At 37.1% G+C, this 25,897-nt stretch overlaps 1 protein-coding gene across 4 annotated transcripts in view; it reads right to left on the reverse strand.

Annotated features, from left to right (window-relative positions):
- col15a1b (collagen, type XV, alpha 1b) overlaps positions 1-25,897 on the reverse strand; it is a 106,143-nt gene that overhangs the window by 40,964 nt on the left and 39,282 nt on the right. For 2 of the 4 annotated variants that reach the window (XM_088085939.1, XM_088085937.1), the window contains 33 exons: positions 25,166-25,264; positions 24,029-24,143; positions 23,327-23,367; positions 22,980-23,162; positions 22,752-22,778; positions 22,603-22,665; positions 21,925-22,002; positions 21,674-21,736; positions 21,422-21,580; positions 16,138-16,191; positions 15,942-15,977; positions 15,683-15,820; positions 15,430-15,489; positions 15,309-15,344; positions 15,087-15,128; positions 14,886-14,948; positions 13,771-13,806; positions 12,846-12,929; positions 12,676-12,741; positions 11,820-11,855; positions 11,427-11,489; positions 11,204-11,293; positions 10,696-10,731; positions 10,513-10,566; positions 9,178-9,234; positions 8,891-8,950; positions 8,130-8,174; positions 4,769-4,850; positions 4,074-4,099; positions 2,235-2,333; positions 1,194-1,338; positions 965-1,029; positions 205-336 (listed from right to left, as the gene is read on the reverse strand). In XM_088085939.1, coding sequence (XP_087942065.1) covers positions 205-336; positions 965-1,029; positions 1,194-1,338; positions 2,235-2,333; positions 4,074-4,099; positions 4,769-4,850; positions 8,130-8,174; positions 8,891-8,950; positions 9,178-9,234; positions 10,513-10,566; positions 10,696-10,731; positions 11,204-11,293; positions 11,427-11,489; positions 11,820-11,855; positions 12,676-12,741; positions 12,846-12,929; positions 13,771-13,806; positions 14,886-14,948; positions 15,087-15,128; positions 15,309-15,344; positions 15,430-15,489; positions 15,683-15,820; positions 15,942-15,977; positions 16,138-16,191; positions 21,422-21,580; positions 21,674-21,736; positions 21,925-22,002; positions 22,603-22,665; positions 22,752-22,778; positions 22,980-23,162; positions 23,327-23,367; positions 24,029-24,143; positions 25,166-25,264 — 2,433 coding nt within the window. Of the gene's footprint in view, positions 1-204; positions 337-964; positions 1,030-1,193; positions 1,339-2,234; positions 2,334-4,073; positions 4,100-4,768; positions 4,851-8,129; positions 8,175-8,890; positions 8,951-9,177; positions 9,235-10,512; positions 10,567-10,695; positions 10,732-11,203; positions 11,294-11,426; positions 11,490-11,819; positions 11,856-12,675; positions 12,742-12,845; positions 12,930-13,770; positions 13,807-14,885; positions 14,949-15,086; positions 15,129-15,308; positions 15,345-15,429; positions 15,490-15,682; positions 15,821-15,941; positions 15,978-16,137; positions 16,192-18,654; positions 18,817-21,421; positions 21,581-21,673; positions 21,737-21,924; positions 22,003-22,602; positions 22,666-22,751; positions 22,779-22,979; positions 23,163-23,326; positions 23,368-24,028; positions 24,144-25,165; positions 25,265-25,897 lie in introns of all 4 variants that reach the window. The other 2 variants (XM_088085941.1, XM_088085938.1) reach the window with 2 other exon arrangements.

Genomic DNA, 25,897 nt, shown 5'->3' on the forward strand with positions numbered 1-25,897 from the left:
ACAAATCAAAGAAAAGTTCTTTATATTCAGTGCTTGTAAAGAAATTCAATTATGTCTAATTATTAGGTCCCACTTTTGGCACATTTTTTAATACAGACATTCAATTACATGCTTGTACGTTGATAATAATTGAGGTATGATAAAGAGAAGGATCTAAAAGTCCACACATTGAACCAAACACATGTCTATACGCCTAATACACACCTGGATCTTGCGCCAGCCATTGCGTGTTCTGATGTATAGCTCTCCTCCCTTCTCAGACACGTAGGCCAAGGTTCCCTCTGCTGCCCGGTGAGTCTCTCTGCTCAGAGCATGGCTCGTCTTATAGGTCGTCACCTGAATACACACAACATCTCGTTATACTAACATCAATAATTAGGGATGGTGATTTCATCAATTTCTTTCCACCAGGGATACAATTTGTGTCACTATAAACCCTTTGAAACTTTGAAACCTGAGCAAATTTGCTTAATTTCTTCCCAAAAGAAAAACAACAAAAAAAAACCAAAGCAATGAGTAATCAAAAAAGAAATTACCCAAAAAAAACCCAAAAATTAGCACCAAAAAAAGTAAAAATTACAAGATATTTACCTGAAAATTAGTAAAACATAAAAAAATATATAAATAACAAAAGCAACAACAAATAAGGAAACAAAACTTGGAAAAAGTGTTTCAAAACATGCATTTTCCCCCATGGTTTTTAAAGAAATCACATCATTTTGCTCAGAGCTCAAATGTTAAAATACAAAAGTGATGTCCCTCCAGGTTTCAAAGGGTTCAGGCAAATCATGATGAGAGTTTGCTGCGACCATGAATAAGATTAGTGGTTACAGATAATGAACAACTCAATGAATCATGGGAGCATCAAAGCATGTAAGTATATACTTGTAGTGTAAAAGACAGCCGTAGACAACTAAACATGAGGTAGATCAGAGCTGAAGTGTCATGACCGCGGGTATCTTACCGGGTTGGCATATCCTGGAGATCCTGGTGGGCCGGGAGGACCAGGAGGGCCGGGAATACTGACACCTGACGATCAGAAATATATTGACAGACAAGGACACCAGTCAGCCTCATGTGCGATGCATGAGATCTGTAACTTTTATGGATATAAACTGAGGTCTCAATCTCTCCCTCTCTCGCTTTCACACACACACACACACACACACACACACACACACACACACATTTACCTGATCCATATGCATCTGCAACCCCTGGGGGTCCAGCAGGGCCAGGGGGCCCTCTGGGACCAGGTCGTCCCAACCCAGGGGCTCCGGCCTGACCTGTAGCACCAACAGGTCCTGGAGGACCCACGATAGAATCACCTTTTGGACCCTGCAGGGAAATATAAACAGACTCATTCATCTGGTAATCCCGCACCGCACTGTCAAATTTAAATTTCATTCATCTTTTTTTTTTCGTTCTTACTCATGCACTGTTCATATCATCAGATTGATTACACTGATTAATCAGTCCAGTGCCTGAATATTCAGTTCAGTTCAGTTCAGTTGAGTTCAGTTCAGTTGAGTTCAGTTGAGTTCAGCTGAGTTCAGTTGAGTTCAGTTTGGTTCAGTTCAAGTCAGTTCAGTTCAGTTTAGTTCAGTTCAAGTCAGTTCAGTTCAGTTCAGTCCAGTTCAATTCAATTCAAAACTGTATTTCAGACTCAGCTTATAGAGTGGTCCATAGACAATAAAACTAAACTAATAGTAAAAAAATGTATATATATATACAAAAAAAAACATTCCACAGTGAATCAGGTATTTACATACAGACATGAACCCCAGTGGCTCCAAATTCCAGGCTTAAACCTCACTGAACTCAGTACAGGATTAGCTAGAGCGAAAACAAAGCTATTTTCAGATTTTACCATCCGACACATATAATCAGATTTCTTATTAATGCAGAACAAGTGGGAACCCAAACACCAGCAAACATTTGGCTTGCAATAGAACTCTAAGAGGCTTTCAGCAGCAGCAGCAGCCTCATACTGTCATTACAGGTCACAGTCAGTCTCTGCAAGCAACCTTTTTGGTAATGAGGTCACAGGTGTGCAGTACACAGAGGTGTACAAAAAGCTTTAAGAAGAGAGGTCTTCACAGCCTGCGTACACATACTAAATTTACGAGCCAACATGTTACCTTGTGTGTATTACTTACAACACTGTCTGGATATATCCTTATCATCTAAGAGAATAATTATTAACTCATTGAGATAATATTAATAGAACTTACCACCAGTCCTGATCTCCCAGGCAGTCCTGGAGGACCAGGCAGACCTTCATCACCCTTTTCTCCCTTCTGACCTTGGTATCCCTGATCGCCTCTAGCACCCTGAAGCACCCACAGAAACACAAACTTACTAAAGATCGACGACATGACAGTTCAAGAGTTTTGAGAAGCTTTTTGTCATAGCCAGCATTGCTACCATTTGTTTGTGCTCATATCTGTGGCCACCTGATGCATTAAGTCCAGTGTTTACCTGTTTTTCATCATCTATATCAACTCCTGAGGGAAATATCTGTCTCCTTAGATGCTCCTCTATGTTCACCAGCTTTTCTCTAACTGTGTCTGTCTGTGGTTTGCTTCTGAGTAGTGTATAGTGGTTTATAGCTGAAAGATGCTGCCTGCTGTTGGAAGTTAAGCTGCTGAGAGCGGCAAAAGTGACCCAAAAAAAGTAAAGTTGAGGGCCATACGTAAAACAGAAACAATGAGCTAAGAGACCCTAAAATGTTCCATAGAGCTGAGGGGAACTGCAGAGATAGACAATATTTCTCTGTCGGTTTGTGATACATGAAAGGGAACATTAGCAGTAATAAACTCATTTGATCCATTGTTTATATAAAATATTGATCAGAGCACCTTTAACTACAGGTTTAATGATTCTTCAGTCTTGGTCTACTTCTACCTCAGTGATCAACGATCCCATATCATCAAAAGACAGTAAAAATATCTGGGGATGCACGATGTTGGGTTTTTTGGTGATATCCAATACGCTGATATATATCACAACTAATTTGGCCGATGCCTAATACCGATAACAATATATCCACTTTTTTTCATCACCCAATTATAGTGATCGTCGAACCTCAATGCTTTTTAATGTATGTGACAGTCATTTATTGTGCATAACAAGAAAAATACCTCAGCATAGGGTTGAAATTTTGTACATGTTCACTTTTTCAATAATAATAACAAAGAAATTGGTTTGTCATATCAGCACAAATCAGCATTTTGGCTGATTCCGATATTTCATTTTAAATCCAATATCGGCCAATACCAATGAGTTGCTGATATTATTGTGCTCCCCTCAAAATATTTATGAATATCATTCATATTGTCATCTCTAAGATACATCTCGTTTGAAATTCCCATGGTGCATCTGTGCCACCAGTTCCATCGAAACACGCTTCCTTCCATAACACTCAAACACTGCTGGTGGCCCAGATCAGATCAGATCAGATCAGAAATACTTTATTGATACCCGAGGGGAAATTGCCTCTAGTTACAGATGCTCCCATTCAAAAGTCTTAAAAAAAGTAGGAAAGTATAGAATATATCAATAAAATTAAAACATAAGTGCTAATATAAAACAAATATATATAAACACTAAAATATAAATATAAATCTACATTTTGCTCTTGTTTCTACAATGTGATAAATAAAACAACAGATTACCAACATTTGAATATAGAATATTACACATGAATGTAGTTATTGCACTGGATTATTGCACATCAAAGTAGGCAGACGATGGCAAGCAGCCAAGAAAAAGACAAGATGGATATTTACTGACATCATTTAATATCAATCGCAGGTGAAATGAACTGAATCCAGAGCATACCACTGCACTTCTTTGTTATATCAGTGCATATTGTATTGTTGTATAAAGAGTCAATATAGTAATGTATTGTGATAAAACTTGTTATTTCCACCCCTATATTTAATAAAATGACATAAATCCTAACTCCAGTTTAGGCCGTTAATTTAGGACTAGAATAGTGCTTGGTCATTTACCATCTTTACCGACCTTGTTGGCATTAGATGAATTGTGTAAGATGAATCAGTACTCACCACAATTCCATCTGGATATGCAGGTGCTGAGATGAAAAATGACATAACATAAATGATACAAGTTCTGGCAAACATTTATCATAAAAAAAAGGTTCTTTTTGATGGTAAAATCTTTTTTAAGCAAATTAGTAGTTTAATAGTTTAAGCCCTTAAAACCTGGAGCAGCATAACTTTCCTTATCCTGCTTTCAGATGCCTTTCACAAGTATTTGAACCTTTGAACTCTGAGCAAATTGGAGAAATTTCATTCAAAAACATGGGGGAAAACATGGGGAAAAGCAATCAGCAACTTGGTATGACATGTTCCACAACTTACAAAAAGTTAGTAGATTTAGAAGAGTAATTTGGAAAATTTATAATTTATAATGATCACAGTTACATATTTTAATTATATAATTTTGTTGGTAATTTTGAAGCACTTTTTCCAGGTCATTTCCTTTAAAAATAACAAAACAAAAACAAACGGATTTATTTATTTATTTTTAACTAATGTTCAGCTAATTTTCTTTTTACTAATCTCTTGGTGATTTTGGGTCATTTCTTCTTTCATCGCCCATTGCCTTCTCCCAAAGTTTTTGAAAGAAATCATACCAATTTGCCAAGGTTTTCAAAGGGTTAAAACCTGTGAGAACTCAGGCGCAAGATAGGAGAGAAAGTCAATGGCAGTAAAGTGAGTGTCTGTTGGTCTGGTCTTACCAGATGAGCCTGGCTCGCCAGGTAGTCCCATATCTCCTTTTTCTCCTTTAGCTCCAACTGAACCTCCCCCTGTTGCTGACTCCTACACATACACACACATGCACAAGCACACACACGTCCATTAACATTACCAGCATGTTTGCAACAGCAGGCATGTGCACATGTACACAATGTACAGACTGCTGAACATTGAATTCAGATTTTTAACATCTGTAAAGAATATTAAAAAAACTGGGTTATAATAAAAAAGAAGACACAGATGTAAATAGTTAAAACATCACTGTCAGGACTGCAAAAACACCTGTTAAATACCAGGGATGCGTACTTGAGACAGCAGCACGTCTCTCAGCTGTGGTAAAATGCAAACGGTGTAGAGAAAAAGGTTAAAACAAGTGTTACACATGTTTTTACGAAACAGATCTGCACTACTTAATCATGGTAAATTTAAACTGTTGCTATGTTTATGTATATTTTTACAATAAGTTATAGTGAATACTCCCTGGAGTCCTCAGCCACTCCACAACTTGACCACAGCTGCTTTGAATCAAACGATACGCCCTTACATCACTTTAATTATCTATAATATATATAATATATTATAATATTAATATATATTATCTATAGCATCTTACAAGTATCTCAAAAGGAATATGACATTTATAGGGTGTTGGAGAACAAGATCAAAGATAGCCCTCAACTCCCTTGTCATAAGCATTATGTTTCACTATAGTCCACTAAGACTGCATAATATATCAATATTATAACGTTTTTTTATATGAGAGTAGAAATCATTTTTAGATTTTGAGTATCATCTCTTCCTGGTTTTAAAGGCAAAATTACAGTAAAGTTGTGTAATGTGCTAAACTAAGTGGACTGTTGTAGCTGTTCTATCATTTGCTTTTACCACTAATATTCATATTAATGCTGATTCATTACCAAAATTTCATATTGTAAATTCTTGTCACAACATTGGTATTGAGGTCTTTGGACAGAACTGCATGAGATCAGCCGAAGTTAATTCAAATCGCCTTCTATTTCTAGCTAGTGATGATTTGTGCATAAGACAGACAATTTTTTTATAAAACGTTTACGTGTATGTAATATGAGGGTAACACAGGTACTTAAATAATGCACGTATCCCCCAGAAAATTTACAAAATCATAACACAAAATGATTACTTTTAAAAACTGACTGTTAAATCTGTCTACTCCCCCGTTTCCATCGAAGGTGTGACAGTGATTGGAAGTAAGAGATATTGAGTTTCAAAAATTAACCAGGAACTAAAAGACCAAATGTATAAATTCATGGACGCTCATCAGTCACATGAAAGTGCAGAAATGAATTATCATGCATTTATGGAGGAGCCCATCACCTAAACCATAACAGTGACATGTGAAGACAAAGGAGCCAAATTCCAATCAGAATTCATCCATATAATTACCATCAAACCTTAATCAGCAGACTTTAACCCTCTGAAACCTGAGCAAACTGGTTTAAGACACACTTGCCGTAATTAATAAATTAGCAAAATGTGAAAAATTTACAGAATTTCCAACTAATATTTTGAATAATTATAAATATGGTTTCTGGACATTTTTTCCATAGTTTTTTGAAAATTTTGTAATAATTGTCACCCTTTTAATTATATCATTTTCTTTGTCACTTTTCACTAATTTCTTGCAATTTGTGGGACATTTCTTGCCTAGTTGCATTTTTCCCCTATGTTTTTGAAAGAAATTAAAGCATTTTGCTTAATTTTCAAAGGGTGAAATATCTTGTGAAACGCAGCACAGGAAAACTGCTACAGAAGTAGGACAATTATATTGTACCTTGCACAGCTACTGGTTTTCTAATAGAATTTGTGTAAAACTCCTGCATAAAGCCTTTTATTGGTTTACTTGATTGGAATTTAGCCAAGCAGAAACTGGAGGCCACAGAGGACACTTTAAGCAGAAAGTTTTACAGCAGAACCCACAAACCCGGAACCGGAAGAGCAGATTGCACATTTCTTAGTTTCCATCTCAATAATGAAGGATGTAGAGTTTGATATATCTCAGTTTTATACAGGTAATTAAAGGGATAGTTTGGATCTTTTTATGATGGGTGGTATGAGGTATCCATAGTCAGATGGCGGTCAGCATGCCCTCAGTTTGGAAAAGCAGGCTGGAGTACTGTCACAGAAGCTAAGTAATGTGGATGGGGGCATTAGTAATACATAAAAAAATGATATCAGTTTAAGTGTATATATTAAGTCTCTATATTGAGAATATTTGTCTGCTTTGACTTGCTGTCAGACTGCCCTTCTTTATTTTACGTTGCAGAACACGGGAGTTGCTGGTTTACCGCTTCACATTTCGTTAGTTTGCGTTTTCAGGCCCCCACAACGCTGTTGTTGTGTGAACAAAAGGCCAAACCGCAACAAAAATTGAACATTTCATGCAAGAACCAATGCTGTGTAAATGGAAAGGGCTGTCTGACATTAGGATGAAGCTGTGAAAAAGCTCTAAGTTTAACTGATATTGTTTTTTAGGTGGGACTTTTTTTTAAGATGGCAATTTTTAGTGCTGCTCCTGTCCACAGCAGAACATTGCTTAGCATCCAGGGCGGTGCTCTTGTCTGCCTCTCAGAACTATTGCTTTAAGGAGAATATTTTCTTTGTAAAAAAAAATTTAAAAATTAAAATCATGTCATGGCCACCATTTTAGGTATATATTCCTTTTTGAAAACTGATTTGGTAACAACTCTGAATGTACATACAGTGGACATCAGTTATGTCAATAATTGTTTCTCCTCCCTGTCAGTGGTTCAGGCTTCCTCTTCCCTGACATGATGAGGATGGTAAGGACAAGGGAGGCAAGCAGGATTCAGACTCAGACCCCCTTTAACACCTGGCATTAACATTCATCATAGGCGATGAGACTGGATTTAACAAACGCAAAGAGAATCTTGGGGTAAATGAACCCAAGATGCAGCGAAGATCAGACCAGTCACATCACATTTGCAGGTGGCAACTTTAATCCACATATGGCGACTAATTCAAATTAAATTTTGCTTGTAGATCCAACCACAACTGGGTCAAATCATGAAACACGTGACAAGATACAATCTGCATACAAGAGGAATGTTAACGCCTGAAGAAATGAGACCCACAGATGAGTAGTCTTTTTAAGGATCATCAGCAAAGTAGGAGAACCAAGAGGGAGGAGAAAATAGAGGGAGGTAAAGTAGGGGCGACGAGGGGAACTGTTTGTAGCCCAGACCAGAAAGCTGCCATGCTGCTACACCCACACACCAACAGACCCACCAGATGGACCCATTTCAAACTGAAACGGACCGATCAGATGGTCCGGCTCAGACTTACTCTTCCGTTTTTGCAGTGCGGTCGGGGGCGCACCGGAAACACTGTCTTTGGAATTCAAAGCAGAGCAGCGTGATCAGACTAAACGAGCCAAGTCAAACACTGTACTGTAGATAACACACACATACACACACACAAACTGGCGTGCAGAGATATTGGTGCTCCACAGAGTACTCATACTTAACAGGTCTTTCTGGCATATCGTCATAGCCACTATGTGTTGTGTGTGATTATGTGATTTACGAGATTACAGCTTTTTAAAATTATTATTATTCCAATAGCCTGTAGAAAAATTTGACGATCTCTGTGAAAACTGGAGCCAACGTCATAATTTTTTAAAATTGTAGTACACATCCACATAGGTTTACTGGTGTCAAATGGAAGCCACACCTGTTGTAAAATGCATAGCATCATCATCAAAAAATAAAAAACATTTTCTGGGGTCCTGCTTTTAAAGGCATTTATATGAACTTGTTTTAAGTTGAGAAGCAAGCCTTTTAAATACTGCAATGTAAAGTACTAGTTTTGTATTATCATGAACCTTCTGATACTTATGATCATCATAACCATAATCATGATTACCACTTCTTGATATTGTAGGATTCTGTATTAGTTTTTGTAATCCATTTTGAGGTGAGATTCTCTTATATTCTCATATATATACATATATATATACACGTATTTATATATATATATATATACCTCCTAGTCCACAGCTGAAAATAGCAAATTAGAGAGATGAAAAGCCACAGATGGAAACTTACTCCTTTTAGCCCAATAACTCTCCCTGGAGCTCCAGGTGGGCCCGGGGGACCTGGAGGTCCCTGTGGGAGCAAACATCATCACATTAGTGTCACTGCTTACCATCTCATTTATAAGAGAGTCGGACAGCACACAGTTTCAAAGTGAGGTGAAAACTACCTGCAGGGACAAATCACAATCCTAATGTAAAAACAAAAGAGTAACTCCACCACCAAAATTCACACAATGTCTGTCTTAAACGGTCAAATTATTGATTAGGATCACACAGATCTTTTCCTCGTCCTCTTACCGGTTGGCCGACAGAATCTCCTTTGTCACCTTTCCTCCCAGGCATACCAGACCGCCCCTACAGGAAGAGAAAGGATGATCTGGATCATTCATCAGCACATGAACTCATGTGCTCTGTTACTTTGGTCCTTTCTCATGAGCCTGATGGAGCATTGAGTCACATGTGGTGCTCTTTTTTCTAGTCTTTATAAAAGATGCTTGATCATAGCATTTCAGTGGGATTAATTGATCATAATTAATCCCCTAAAACCTGGATGGATTCACTTTTCTTGTCCTGCATTCAAATGCCTTTAAGAAATATTTAAACCATTAAACACTAGACAAATTTGGTTGATTTCGCTCAAAAACAACGGTGGAAAAATTGAAATGAGCAATTTGTGTTTAAAAAAAGGGGCCCAAAAATTGCAAAAAAATTAGTAAATTTAGGAATTTCTTTTAAATGCTAAGAAAAAAAAAATCCAGAGAACTGCATTTGTCATTATCATAATAATCATATATTAAGAATATATATATATTTATATATTTACAAAATTACCATAATTTTCATTTTTTAGGTCATTTCTGGTTTTTATTGTTTGTTTATTTGTTTTTGTATACATTTTCAAGTCATTTTCTTTTACTTTTAACAAAGTTAAAAGCTACTTGCTACTTTCTAAGTCATTTCTTCCTAAATTGCTTTCTTCTCATGTTTTTGAAAGAAATCAAGCCAGTTTGCCCAGGTTTCTCAGGTTGAGAGAGATGTGCACATTTACACACAAGGAGCAGCAAAATTTATTGATTTGTTTCAGAAGCTAAAGGTTTATCTCTGTTTCCTCCTTCAAGTTTATAACCATAATTTTTAGTTTTTTTGATATTTTATGCAGTGACATTACTACTCTTACTGCATCACTCTCAGCTAATTTCTCCAATATGCTAAATCCACTATGTAAATAGCAGTGCACCAGGGGCAAGTGGAAGACGACACTCTGATTGATTGAATTCATGTCACGCATATGATTAATTAAATAAATACAACTCCTTTGCCCCTTACATCTTACATTACACCCAAATGTGGACATGCCCTGAATGAACTTGTGCAATGCACTTTAGAACTATACCTTAAGGCAAAATATCAGTTAAATAGAGGACACAGTATATGTTCTCTGTACCTGCAATACATATTTTGAGTGCAAGGCAACTTATTTGAAAATCTGTGAAACCTTGCTGAGTTGAATGAATGAAAGAGGAAGGAAGACTGAAAACAGATCAAAATGTATGAATAAGTATGATTTCTCTAAGCACCAACAAAGGGGTTGTTCGTTCCCTGACATATAAACGACAAATTCAAGATACTGACTGCGCGACCAGGGAAGCCATATTCTCCTTTTTGTCCTTGCGGTCCTATTGGGCCCTGAAATAAACACAAACACAGTGATGTGTACAAAACATAATTACAGTTTCAGTAATAAAGAATCAATAAGATTTGTGTTTAGCCTATCTTGATAAACAAATGTGATTAACGCTCTATTTAATGACTCACCATGCGTCCAGCAGGTCCAGGGAACCCACGGTCACCCTATAAAATGACAAAGCAATGCACCAAAATGTGACCAGAGAAAACAACAAGGATGTGGCGTGATATTTTAATTAATGGCAGTCATAAACGTGTTTTCAAAGATGGTTTGTCTCTCAGCTGTGAGTTTAAATGAGCTGTTTCTAACTGTTGGATTATTCCCATTTCCACAATTTAAGCCCCCATTTCAGTGTCCAAAAAAACTGAGCTGCATTGTATGTTTCAAGGCTTAGGATCTTAAGAGAGTTAGATTTTTGGCATTTGATCCTTGAGATAGACCTCCACTCTTTCCAAAACTGAGCATCTGTGGTACAGGCATTAGGGTCAGGGGTATACAATGAAAAGATCAGAGTGAAACTTTCACATTCATCATCATATTCACCATCTTAATATCATTGACCACTGTAGTTAACATTAGTTGTTTGGAGAAGGTAAGGTCGAGCCATGTACGGGCAAGGGGTCACTTTGCTGGTACCTTGATGCCTTTGGGCCCCTGGGGACCTCTCGGCGCTGACAAGAGGGATCCATCAGCAGCAATGGTCACGCCCGGCTCACCCTTCTCTCCCTGTTTGTGCAAAATTTTGGAAATGTAATGTTACCTTATACATTTTTCTCAGTTGTTTACATTCAAGAACATTTATTTTGCTCATAGAAGTAACATAACATTTGTGATAATCTACATTCTGTTTAGTTCTCACCTTGGGCCCTAATGGCCCTAGAAAACCTGGAGGGCCTATGTCCCCCTTAGGTCCCCTTGGGCCCTGGGAAAGGATAAAAGGGTAGTGAGGAGTGAATTTGAAAAATTATAGCATTTTAAAAAAGTAAGGTCCTGGAGCTTTTTACAATTGATAAAAAAGAGGTGTTATTTACAGAGAGCTAAAAAAATAAATCCAGGTAAAACAACAACAAAAAAATCAGTGGCAATAACGTACCTACCCTGTTTAGCCCAGTGATAGCAAAAAAAAAAAAAAAATGACATTGCTATTAAATAATTATTTCATCTTTGTTCATTAAATATAAAATTTTCTCTAAAAATCAGTCAACAGGTGATAAAATGCTCAGCGTAAGTTAGTGTTGCAAAATGCTCTTACAGGAAATCCAGCTCTGCCAGGCAAGCCTTCAGGGCCCTGCAACACGCAGACAAAACACACACACACACATCCACAAGTAAGTATGCATGCAAGTACAAACTCAAAAGGGATACAAACTAAAGCAGTGTAGCTAGGTTAACCCTTTGAAAACTGGGAGAAATTGTTTGATTTCTTGTAAAAAAAAATAAGGGTAAAAGGCAATAAACAACATAAAAAGACAAGGTCCAAAATTTTGCAAAAAAAATCCAAAAAAAAGGAAAGAAAAATAAAAAGGAGCAAGATAGTAACCCAAAAAAGTGCTGAAAATTGAAAATATATATGTACATTTTTTCTTTAACATACTTTGAAATATATAATTATAATTATGAATATAGTTGTCTGGACATTTTTGTTATTTGTTTCATTAATGTTCTCTATTTTTCGATCAAACTGTTTTCCAGGTCTTTTTTGTCACTTTTTACAAATTTCTTGCAATGCGCAGGGCTTTTTTTTTGCCAAGTTGCTCGCTGCCTTTTCCCTATGTTTACAAAAGAAATCAAAGGGATTTGTGCAAGTTTAAAGGGGTTAAAAAGCCTGTGAAAGGCTTCTGAACGCAGCACAAGAAAACTAGTTTCAAAGTGTTAATGACATGCTCATACACAGCACCATCAAACACAACTGCAGCCAAAAAAAAGCTTCAAAGAAGCAATAATGCTGCTACAGTAAGATATTGGCTTCTTGCATTGTAGTTTAAATCTCCTTCTGTTCTTATTATCAAATGTTGTCTGTTTGCATCCAAACTTTTGCAGAAGGAGTAAAGTTAAATCTTAAGACATTGTCACTTTGCAGTAACTACAAAGGAATTTGTAGTACGCACCAGGGGCCCTGGTGGTCCCCTGATCTCTGTGAAGTTGAAGATCCCATCTGTGACATTGAGCAGCAGCTGCAAGAAAGAAAATGCATGAGTTTATTTAAGCACTTAAGCATGTGTTACATATTTAGAGATTTGTAAAATTCACCAAATAGGGTGTTTGTGTGTTCACATACATCTGACAGATTAAAGATTGGTCCAGGAGGTCCAGGAGGCCCAGGTGGTCCTGGGATACTGAGTCCATCAGCACCTCGATCACCCTTTGGGAGATAATACAGATAATTATTATTCTTTTATTAAAATAACTAAAATTACCGCCTTGGCTCTATGCACCAGTCAAGTAGCTATAACAGTTAACATCCTTGTCTGTGAAAACACAGATGCTTCACGCATATCTTCCCCCTGGCAGCACAGAAGATCTGAAAATCAATACAGTTTCAAGATTAGTGTCACCAATTCAGTATCTGACCAAACGTCTGCCCTTCTGTTCCTGAGATATGATGCTGAATAATAGCCAGAAAAGTGTTTTTGCAGAAAAATTATGGTGTCACATTGATGTTGACCTCTGACCTTTTGGATAAAAAAAATGCTATCACTTTATCATTTTATCCTATGAGACATTCATGTAACCTTGACCTGTGACCACCAAATTTGAATCAATTCCCTTCAATTCGAGTGCAAATGGTCCCTTATTCTAAATATGTGGAAATTCCCTCAAAGCCTTCTTGATATATTGCGTTCAAATGCAGGGTCACAGTGACCTTGATCCTTGACCCCCAAAATCTAATCAGTTCATCTTTGAATCTAAGTTGACATTTACAATAGATTTGAAGAAATTCTCCAAAGGCATTCATGAGATTTTACATTTACAAATGGGACATAAACCCATATGTACACAGATAGCCCGAAAACAAAATGCCTCCATCCTGAGCTATCTCTGGCTCAGAAGCACAAAAATGTACATGGTACATTGTTGTTAGAAAAATATCAGTTATAGCCTCTAAACATTCGGAAAAAAATGTAACATACTTCGCAAACTGTAGCAGACCCTATAAAGTATCCCTTAATTTCCACACATTATTTTTGGTGTAGCAAGCCTACCTTGGGTCCTGGATTGCCCTTTTCTCCTTTGGCCCCCTGTTTGTAGAGTAAAAGAAAATAAAGAAAAGATTCATGTGTTGCTAACCATTATCTAGAAACCATATTATGATTTAAGGTGAACTGAAAAAAAAAGTTTAACAATTTTTTTCAATCATCATCCAACTGGAACTAGCATATTATTAGTGAACAGTTCAGTGCTGTATACCCAGCATGCATCATGCAAACATTTACCATTTAAAAAGTGGTTTAGTGAAACATTCTCAAGCAAATAGATGTCAGAAATTAGCTGGGAGCATTTCAATATATCTAACTGGCAAGATGTATGACTAAAGTTACCAAAGCAGAAGCGATTAGCTCCCGAACTAGCTAGCTAGTTAACTGCTATTAGCATTCTAGCTAATATTCAAGAATTTTTTGGATGTTATTTGCAGATGATATTCCTGCTCTTGCGACAAATGTGCTAACTAAGCTTGTGTACTACCACTGTGTGTTTCCTGAATAATAGCAATTGATTAGCAGTTACAAATTGGAGCTACTTACTGACCATCAACAGCTAACAATAACGTTAGGCCCTCCTCTGACTGCAGCACCAAAATAGTCCACTCCAGGTTTATACATTTTCTTGACACACAATCTAGCTAGCTAGTTATAAGATGAAGCCCTTTCCTTACTGGATTAATCAATTAAAGTATTGATCGATTAATCGATTTGTTATTTGGAAAAATATTATTAAAATAAATTAATAAAAATCCCTTATTACTAATTTGTTTTATCCTTAGTCAAAGCTTACAGCAACATATTGCATATATTTTGACAGCAATTTGTTTGCCTATCGATTAATTGATTCAATTTCACATGTTCAATTAAATTCTTAACGACCGATTCATCAATCATCAGTAAATTGTTATTATTCCTTGTTATTATAGATTTTTTTAAAATTATCATTCCCTGCTGTGGGGAATGTCATATTTCAACATCAGTCCAAATTTTTTGTAGACCACAAACAGCCATTTCAACTCTATGAGGGAAAAAAACACTATTCTGCGGCCAACAAATGAAAATGTATAATTAAGAGTCATCAACACATTTGTTATGTAAAAACACCTGCTACTTACCCTAGCACCTGGTAGTCCTGCAGGGCCTTGAAGACCCTCTGGCCCTGGGTCCCCTGGCTCACCCTGCAATCACACACAGTATGAACAGAGGTAACATCAAGGTTTCACAGAGTTCAAATAATTTCAGTTACATGGTTAACTCTACATACATAGCCTTATATGTAGATTTCTACTTTTAACTCTTTTTCAGAATCAGCTTACCTTGACAGAGAGCCCTGGAGCACCTGTGGCTCCATCCTCACCCTACAGAAGACATGAAAGCATCTTCAACTACTGAGCGAGAAGAAGCAATGCAATCTGTATGCACGTGTCTCAAAAAGCACTGCACAAGCATACAGCACTGTTAGCTGTTAAAAACTAGCATACCAGCTACCTACAGCGAGCATAATCTGAACATTAACTGCTTTTTCATAAATAGATTACCTTGGGTCCCTGTGGGCCAGGTAAACCGGGGGGACCCTGTAAAAAAAAAAAAAACAGAAAACACTTACTGTATATGAAACAATTTATACAGTCTATGTAAAACACACAATTTCACACCAACTTGTGGGCCTCCGACTCCAGCTCCAATCAGCATGTCACTCTTCCCAGATCCCTCCATATCCTAAAAACAAAAACACAGCCTGATGTTACACACAGAACTGAAATCTTACATGTGTTATGACGCCACTATGTTTAAGATGGCAAGGCAAAAAATTGCTGCTCTCTCCTTCTCGGCTTATTGAAGAAAGTAGCTCGGTATGAGTTAGTCAGCAGCAGACACGTTTGCATAGATCTTTGGTATTAAATTCTGTTACCTCTACAAAGAATTTGGTTCCTGGAGGTCCGGGAGGGCCAGCGGGTCCTGGGGAACCTGGTGGTCCCCTCTTTCCCGGGGGACCACTTGGCCCTGGAGGCCCTGAGGAGCCTGCTGTACCCTCATGCCCACATTCACCCTGCAGAGAGAAAGAAAAAAAGTCCTTCATCTTCACTAAAACATAACCATAATTGTGTTTATTTGGGGTTAAAATAGAAAGTAGAAATACAAGCACATGGTGTGCAGACGATTTTTATTACCTTTGGTCCAGGTGGCCCAGTTAACCCTTGGTCACCCTTAGAATGTAAAGACGAAAGCAAGAAATCAGTATTACTTGTAGAGCACTACATCTTTTTAGATCGATATATGGAGTCCACACATGATGGAAAACACTAAACATGTGTTTATAGTATCGAATATTATCAGAAATATTAGGCTTGATCTCTATGATCATACCTTCTCTCCTGCTGCTCCTGGTAGACCTGGAGCTCCATCCCTTCCTGCTGGACCCTGGACATCCAAACACAGACAGACACGAGTACAGGTAGACAAATAAAACAGTGATGAATCACAGAAAATATGCTAATGTAGAAAAAAAAGAGTGATTTGATACATGTTGACCCTTTAGCCATTCCAACAGGGACCAACGCCAAATCCAAAGGTGACAGCCAGTCAGTTTAAAGGAATACTGGGTCTGTTTCAGTAAAGTGACAGTTCGGGATTTTTTAAGTGGGGCTTTATGAGATTATTATGTATAGTCAGTGTATTACATTCAGTAGCTGGCAATCGCCGCGCTCTCGGTTTGTAGAAACAGACCGGGCACGCACCCCACAGGGATTGATATCAAAACTTTATTTTAGCCACTCTGAAAAAAAGCAGTATTGAACTAAGACGACACTATCCATGAAGACCACATCTATAATGCATGAAGAAGGCGTTCATAATGCTTTACGAGAACACTCATAAACACACATAATGCTTACTGATGCACTACATCAGCAATCATTAAACATTATAGTTGTAACTTCAAATTATTTATATTATATTTATATTTATAATTATTTATGGGTGCTCTTGACTAGAGAAAAAATTAGGGGCTGACAGATGGGGATTATAATGCATAACAAATGCCTTTACTCACCGATACACACACCAATAATCAATTGTATGCAATGCACTGACCAAAAATAAGCACCTCACCAACTCCAAAAATCCCAAACTATCACTTTAGGTGATAAGATCACCCATGACAACATTTTCTGAGTCACCACAAGATTGCTAACCTCAGTGCGTCATGCTCACATTTGAGTATTTGTTGAGTGATCTGTTGCATCATATATTAGCCTTATTTTAGCAAATTAAAGTTACATTTGTTTCCCATTCAGCTCCTTGTACTCAAGGTGGAGTCTGTCATTACTGTTGCACGACACAGTGAAGTTAGCAGCCTTTGAAGCTGAAGTTGTCGTCTGTTTTCTTATCACTTCACAGGAAAGTTGAAGTTATTAAAAATCAGTGTATTCCTTTAAGAAAGCAGCATCAGACCAATGCACAGCAATGTTTCTTTTTAATGCAAAAACTGACAACATGTACATGTACCAATGTGTACCAAGCAAGCTCTCCCTGTAATTTTTTTCTTCCTAAATTAAAGACCTATCACTTAAGTCTTGCTTTTAATTTGGAGTAATGTTATAGCCTTAGTTGTTCAGTTTTAATTATTGGTTATCATATTATTTTTATCATCGGTGTTTGATTGTATTCTACTTATTTTCAATTCACAGATTTTTAACATATTGTTTTACTAGCATACTTTTTAAATCTTTCAAAAAACTATTGTTTTTTTTATTTTGTTTTTAATTGATAGATTTTTATATGTCTGATTTGTCTTAATTTTGCTTTGTGAAGCATTTGGGGTGCATGTTTGTATGTAAGGTGCTATATAAATAAATAAAGTTAAAGAAGTTCATTTTGGTGGCCCCATGATCTCTCCTCAAACTCTTGTCTTGACCAACAGCTGGATTTCTATGAAACTGTATGTGGTTAAAAAATTAAAATAAAATAAAAGGAGGAAGGGTATAATACTGTTCATTTGCTAAGTACTCTATGAGAAAACACTGTTTTACGGGCTTTACTCTTTGTAAATTTCAGTGCTTAAGTTCAATCTTTAGTTCCACTAGGGCGCAAGACTCAAAATAACAAAACTGTCTTTTTTCATGTTCATATATTGAGGTAGTCTGTGCTGACTCTGTAGTGTTATTATCATATCCTAAATAAAAAGCACACAGACTACAGGACCATTTTGTAGAATTGTAAATAAAGTAATATTAATAAGTGTACCAACTCAGAGCTAGATTTAGTGCAAATCAGTGTAACTGGGTACTTTGCATTGAGGGAGAAAAGCAAATATACAGTAATATACAAAAAGAGAAAATGAAACAGATCATTGAAAAGGCAGACTTTTTCCCTTACCATGTTCTTTGGGGAAAAAAAAAAGCAAAATAGCAGTTCAAGCTGAGGTTACATGGCAAATGTGATGTCAGTTTCCTTCAGTTTATTCACTTTACCATGAAAAGTCAAACTTCATGCAAAAATGTTTCTTTGGGAATGACAACATTCAAAGGTAAATGAACCAAAGCTAACTGACAAAATTCCAAGCAGGTTGCAAAGTGTGTAAGCAGTGACATCTGGAGATTAACAAGAAAAAAGAAAGACAGAGATAACTTAAGCCAGTTAAGCTGTCTGCAAGCCAGCAATTAAGACAACATGGTTGGTGATAATGGACAGTCATTAGCCTGAGCATTGGGGTAGTGAGCTTTAAACTCATGAAAAGCTGATATAAATAAAGCACGATGATTGTCTCAGATTGATTTATATTGTAATTGAGTGTTGCCTCCTCAGTGCTCAGGCATCTGACTGACTAGTTCTGCCTTTTTATTTGTGGTTTGCTGGTTAACCGAGCAAACCAGGAAAATATACCTCTCCTGAACCCCAAGCAGACCCAAAGTCAAGCCCAGAACCAGAGGCAAAGCTGGCTTCAGAACTGAAGCCAGAACTGAAACCAGAGCCGAGGTCAGAGGACAACTCTGAGCCCGAACCTGAACCATCAGACCCAGAACCACTAAACCAATCGTCAAACATCTGAAACAGAGCGGACAGGAGGAGGAGATGGAAGGAGTACAAGAGCAGGAGATAGAGGATGAGAATAATTACAGAGGGATGACAGGTAGAGAGAGGATAAAACACAGACTGATCATTAGCCATTACACACGAACAGTGATCACTACAATATGACTAAAGGAGAAACACACTGAAGGGGAATTTCTATGGAAATGAGAGGGACAATACACAACAACAATGACAAAAATACAGCAACATGGCTACTTAACCCTTTAAAACCTGGATGGAGTCAGTTTTGTTGACGCCTTAACAAACATTTAAACCTGTGGAACCTGATAAAAATTAGGTGTTATGTGTGTGTGTATATATATATATATATATATATATATATATATACATATGTGTGTGTGTGTGTGTGTGTGTGTGTGTGTGTGTGTGTGTGTGTTATATAAATATATATATATATTAGTGCTGGGCCGTTAACGGCGTTAACGTGCTGCGTTAACGCGGGATTCTTATCGCGCGATAATTTCCTTATCGCGCGATAAACTATTCACTAAGTTGGGTCTATACAGTGAGCAAGGCACCAATTTCACTTTGTTGTTTAAGCGCGGATGTATACCTGGTCGAATTACGCGGAGGGGGCGTGAACAAGGCGGAAGCTGGTCTGCCTGAGTGACAAAGCTGCTGACTGTTAATGGTCTTCTTCATGACCTCTAATGTAGGCCCACAGTTCAGTTAGGGTCATGTTATCAGAGGCTGCGCCTCTGCTGTTCATTCCAGTTAGCAGGAAAAAGCTTTTTCCACATGGAGACAGAACCTGTGTTCCTATATGTCTGTGTTTAACAAAATAAAAAAAAGTTAAACATCAAAGTAAATCTTATGGAACATTATTTTTCTTTACCAAATATTATAGTAGAACAGCTTTCTCAAGCAGTTTGTGATGCATTTTCATCATTTAGATAGATAGATATTATTTTGAATGTCTTTGGCAAAATTCAAATCTATAATTTTAATCTAGATTCATCTATATTAACTACAGGATTGCAGTGAGATTAATCTAGATTAAAAAAATGAATCTATGCCCAGCACTAATATATATACACATAAAAACATGCGACAGGGAGAATATTACATTTTTTAAACAATAAGTACACAGGCAGCCAATAAATAAATAAAAAAGTATCTACATAATTGTTATGATTCTTATATACATGCACACACATACATATATATATATATATAAATTATGATACAGGAAAAAAAAATTCATTAATAATCATAATAAAATATTTATTTGATTTTATTTTAGCACTTTCTTATGGTATTTTTCTTGTAATTTTCTTCTTTCTTTTTTTATTGTAAAGACAATTCTTGTATGTTTGTATGTATGTTTTTACAAATTTTTATTACATTACACACACACACACACACACACACACACACACACATATATATATATATATATATCAAACGCTACAGAAATAAAACAATGATAATAATAAAATATTTATTTGATTTTATCTTTAGCACTTATGGCAATTTTTTTTACTTTTCTTTTTTTAATTCTTAGGACAATTTTTTTTGTATTGTTTAAAAAAATGCTAATTTGGGGGCCATTTCATGTAAGTCATTGCTCATTGCCATTGCTCATCACCTTCTGTTATTTTTTGAAGAAATACATCCAATATGCTCAAGTTTCAAAATGTTAAACTTTTAACTTTTTAATGCAAAATGGGTCTAAAACAGCTATTTTAAATTTTCAATGCAATTTCCACATCTCCAGTTTGCACTGTAATCATGATATAGTCTTAAACTCCTCTGGACTCCATTCTGGCTGATGAGGTGCAAATTATTTTATGCCTTACATTTGGGAAAATGAGAAATATTTGTGTGACCATGTGAGGTTAATTCAGGATCTGTGGCTACAATTTGAAAGAAAATATGAATGTGACAACTAATGATACTCAAAACCAGTCAGTGTAAACTTTGGCCTCACAATTATCATTTTGTGCAAAACTCAAGAGTTTACTGGGCAAATAAAGATTTGCAGACTGAAGAAATGTATGGCAAATTCTGTGCCAGAGTTATGTGTCTGCCTTCCTACATTATTTTTTATTGGGGTGGATAAATTTTAAACATGACTGGTTTTAAAACTGTGTACTTGAAGGTTGAGTGTGTAGAATTTAATGCCATCTAGTGGGGAAGTTGCAGATCGCAAACAACTAAAACTGAACCAATTAAAAAAACAACATTGCAGACCCCATGGACCTGCTCCATATGTAAATATAAACAGCTCATTCTTGGGTAACAAAAACACAATGATTCTTATTTTCAGGAGATTAAACACTAATGAAAACATTGTCATGAGTATAATATAGCATTACTGCAAAGATATGCCCCTAAATCCTTCACACCGGACCCTTAATCTCTCAACAATGAGATACTTCTCTGTAGGTCCTATAGGTCTCTGCATGCAATAATGAATTTATAATACAATACTCCAGGACCATTACATGGCTAAACATTTGTAATGAAAATAAATCCACAGGTCTACAGGTTTTACTCATATTTATAACAAAATCTAACTGAAGCTTGAACACTGTATGTCATTCATCAGGCTTACCGGTATTCCAGGATTGCCTGGGATCCCGTCTCTGCCAGGGGTACCAGGTGATCCAGCATGGCCTGAAGACAGGCCTTCAGCTGTGTCAGACGATGACAGGCGGCCAGAGGGCCCAGGGGGGCCGGGAGGTCCAGGAGGCCCCGGTGGACCAGGTTGACCCTGTAGGAAAGATTTTTTAAATTATAATTATTATTTTACTGTGAAAATTAAGCCATTGGACCATCCCATCTCATTTTGAAGACTTTCTCTTACCCTGATGAGTTCAGTGTCACTGTCCAGGTCCTCAAAGCCAGAACCCAGTGCATCTGCTCCATACTGCAACACAGATAACACAGAGTCTTAAACACTGATATGTTTGTAATCCTTCAACCTTCTTGTTCTTCACTCAGATTGCTCACTAGGATTGACCTTCCTCTACATTTACTGTATGCTGATTTTAGCACTAGAAAAGCTCAATAATACCAACAAAAAGCCAGAATAAAACCATGAACTGTGACACTCACGGGTACACTTCGTGATCTGGGGGGTCCAGGAGGCCCAGGGAGGCCAGGAGGGCCTGGTATACCTACTCCAGAGTCTCCCTGCGGAGAGGAAAGGTAAGAGAAGAGGACAGGAAGAAATATCTGTTTTTCACAGTTCATTTGGGGATATACAATAAATGCTATTTTGAATTAAAGGTCCAGTGTGTAGGACTTAGTAAGATATAGCTGTGATGTTTCAGAAAACTACCAACTGAGTCTCCACTTGTGTGCCAGGTGTGTAGAAAAAGTGAGTGACACATAAATGCAGACACACAGTTATGCATAAATATAGAAATACAGAAATGCAAAAATGCAGAATTACAGAGATGCTGAAATGCAGAAATATAGAAATGCAAAAATGTCAGTGGCCCTATGTTGGATATGTAGGAGAACTACAGTGGCCAATGCAGAAATACATCATGCATATATCCAGACATGCTCAAATGAAAAAATGCAGAAATGCAAATGTTCCCATGTTGAGACAGCGTTTGTCATACTGTACAGTCAACATGGCGGAACCAATTCTTATTTTTAGGTGATCATTAAACTTTTAGTTATGAATATTATATTCCATTACTGTCCGTATATCCCCCTAAACCCTACAGACTGGACCTTTAAAAGTCTACCAGTTGTGTTAAGTCAAGTGTGCCTTAGGCCCACCTTCTCTCCTTTGATTCCAGTTTCTCCCTTCAAACCTGGGAATCCCTGAGCTCCCCTCTCACCCTGGAGGTATAAACACAATAGAGTTATTATGTGTGATATGAAACAAAGATAAGAAGACAGAAGAACTTAGGAGATAAATAACTTACTGGGTCTCCTTTTTCACCCTTGCTTCCCTTTAAAACGAGAGAAGGATTTAGAGTCAGCACTAAATCTTATGAACTCAGAGGTCTATAAAACAATGGCCACACATACACACAAACAGACACACACACACACACACAAACACACACACACACACACACACACACACACACACACACACACACACACACACACACACACACACACGCTCCTTATCTCACTGACACACAAACCTGCTGTCCATCTTTCCCTGGCAGTCCTTGGGATCCAGGGGCTCCTGGTGGTCCTTTTGTTCCTCTTGGGCCAGGCTGTGCTTGCCCAGGTAAAGGGGTGGGGCCTGGGTGCCCGGGTGGGCCAGGTGGGCCTCGGGGACCAGGATCTCCACGCTCTCCTTTTAATCCAGGCCTGATGCGACCCTGGAGATTCAAATTAAACAATATTTTCATGGGTAACGAACGCAGACTGTAGTAAAGATGTGGTCATGCAAAAATATTAAAGAATTGTCATAATGTTTTAAACAACATTGATGAACAAAATAAGGAAGTGACAGACGAGTGAGAAAGTCCATGCGTGAACTTACATCTCCTGATCGCTCCCCTGGCTCCTCAGTCCGGTGTGGCCCTATGCGCAACATGTGACATCATTAACAGGTTTGACCAATGAAATTCTTATAAGATAACACTGTATAAACTGAAAATTATCGCACAGACAAATGTACTGCATACACTACAAAATTAACCCTTAACCCTGGTGACAATTGGAGAGCCAAACTGAAAGAGTTGCTGTAATGGTAGAAGTACAGATTTGCTGTTATTGGTTGCATTAGCTTCACTTAAAACCCTTGTTTAAAAAAAATAAAAAATAAAATAATTTAATAAATAAATTTAATACATCAATATTTAATATAATACAACAAAATATGATACAATAAAAATAAAAAAACTAACATTTAAAAAATAAAAATAAAATTTGAAAATGCAAAGGTACCCTCTAGAGGGCCCTATGATAAAAAGCACTCTACGATAACCAAATGTGTAGGAAAACGTGCCCTTTGTGGTGCTCTTGAAGTGGATAAAACATGATGCAGTGCCATATAGGCCGCCCTACATGTTAGAAAGCTTTCTATGTGCTGCTGCCCCTCATACATTTTGAGTTTTCCACTGTTGGGATCAAACTGGTCATAAGTCAGCTTCTGGAAGCTTTGGGTCACCACTGCCCCTTTTGAACAGCTAATCAAAACATTAGATACAGATCTTTATATAGATCAGAGGTTTATTCTGACCTCTTATTAGCATTTCTTCTTTGGCCTGTGTTGGGGTCTGCTGACCAGAGTACTCATCCAGCTCCACCTCTGGAGGCTCAGTGGGTGGAGCTCTGACCGGAACACTGTCCTCCTCCTTGAGAGAAATCAAGGAACAAATTAGTTTGATTTCTTTTGTGTCCCACAAATTGCAAGAATTCTTTACCTAAAAAGTAGCTCATAGAAAAACTAGAAAATAATCAATAAATAGGAAAAAATATACAGAAAACTATAATTATTTTATATTTATTTTTTTGTTTGTTTGTTTTTAGTTTGTTTGACTTTTTTTTTTGCTTTTTCAGGTAATTTTTTTACAATATTTTTGCTCTTTCTTTCACTCATTTTTGGCTGTGTCTTTTGTTGCCTTCCCCCATGTTTTTGAAGGAAATGAAATGTTTCAAAGGGTTAAAGAGTGTATCATACAAGTTAAACTAAAAATGGCAAATTAATTTAACAGGACCTAAAAGAAAATATTAAATAATAAGACAATTTTTTCTAATAAAGGTCTCTAAATCAGACAAGAACGCATCAACCATGACTTTTTCGTAAAACGTTACTCAGCTTCTGAAGGCCAGTTTCCTTTGATGCTTCAAAGTCAACATTTATTATGGGATGTTTGGGGTCAGACTGACTTCCAGATTTTGGGAGAATGACAGTTGGTACCGGAAGAGAGAAGAAACACACACACTCACACATGGGGGAGTGCTGTTTAAGGGTCCTAATGAAAAGACGGGGGTGTACATCATACACAGCAAAGGACACACACACATACACAAACACACATGACCTTTATTGCTGCATTTAGAGCCAGTTTTGCTTCTTTACAGTATCTCTTTGTAAACTGCATTTTAAGACCTTTTAACCATTTTTGTGAAGGCCCAACTGAGAGCATGTAAAGAAACCACTAATTCTTCTTTCATTTATTGTTCAAGGGACATTGTTAAACATTCTTATGGAGATCCCAAACTTTTAAAGAATATGACATATGCCAAAAACATTCAGTGTGTTTCCATTTGATATAATAATGCAGGCTGCAGCTACCCAAAAAACATGACACCACCTGTAAGCATTGAGACAGTTTTACATAGTAGCTCCCATTACATCATCCAGACAACCTACCTGTGCTGTGCCATGTTTCCTCTCATGAGTGTTCTTCATAATTTCCTCCTCTGTCTCTCTGTCATCCAGGGCATCATCTCCACTGGTGTATCCCGATGCCTTTTTCAAACATCACAGTATGTGTTGATTTGGGAAAAACAAGCTTATAGCAAAAGAAAATGATGTCAATCAATGATGATGCATGATCTATACTAAAAATCCAGTTGCTGGCCGAGGTTTTAAAGGTACACCGTCCACGACTGTTGGTTACTGTTTGGAACACGCTCACCAGCAAAAATGAAAGTAAAACTATAGCCAACCCCAGATTTACTCTGATTGGGCATTTTGCCATGCTGTATTTTTTTTGTTAGTTTATTTGTTTGTTTGTTTGTTTGTTTGTTTATTGCCACTGTGTCCCTTACTTGAGCACTGTGGTGGTTCATGCCAGTAAACATACCAAGCACAGAAAAAAAGTTAAAATACAGGCAGGAGGCAGAGTCCCTGCCAAAAAAAAAATCCACTGCACCATACATGATGTCTGTATGAGCCTACCACAAACAAAGGTTTTTTAGGAAAAACCTGCATATGTTTTTTGTTTTTGTTTTTATCCTGTGAAGACTATATTAATTACATAATGAATATATCCTATGGCACTTAGACAAAAAGTTGTCAGATTAATACTACTTACTCAGTTTACTCACTTGACCATTCAGGTGGGCAATAGGACCCAATCCCCAGTAACTGGATATATTT

This window comes from Plectropomus leopardus, chromosome 12 (assembly GCF_026936395.1).
Source record: "Plectropomus leopardus strain MGB_pleo_1.0 chromosome 12, ASM2693639v1, whole genome shotgun sequence".
In the NCBI taxonomy this organism is placed as follows: Eukaryota; Metazoa; Chordata; class Actinopteri; order Perciformes; family Serranidae; genus Plectropomus; species Plectropomus leopardus.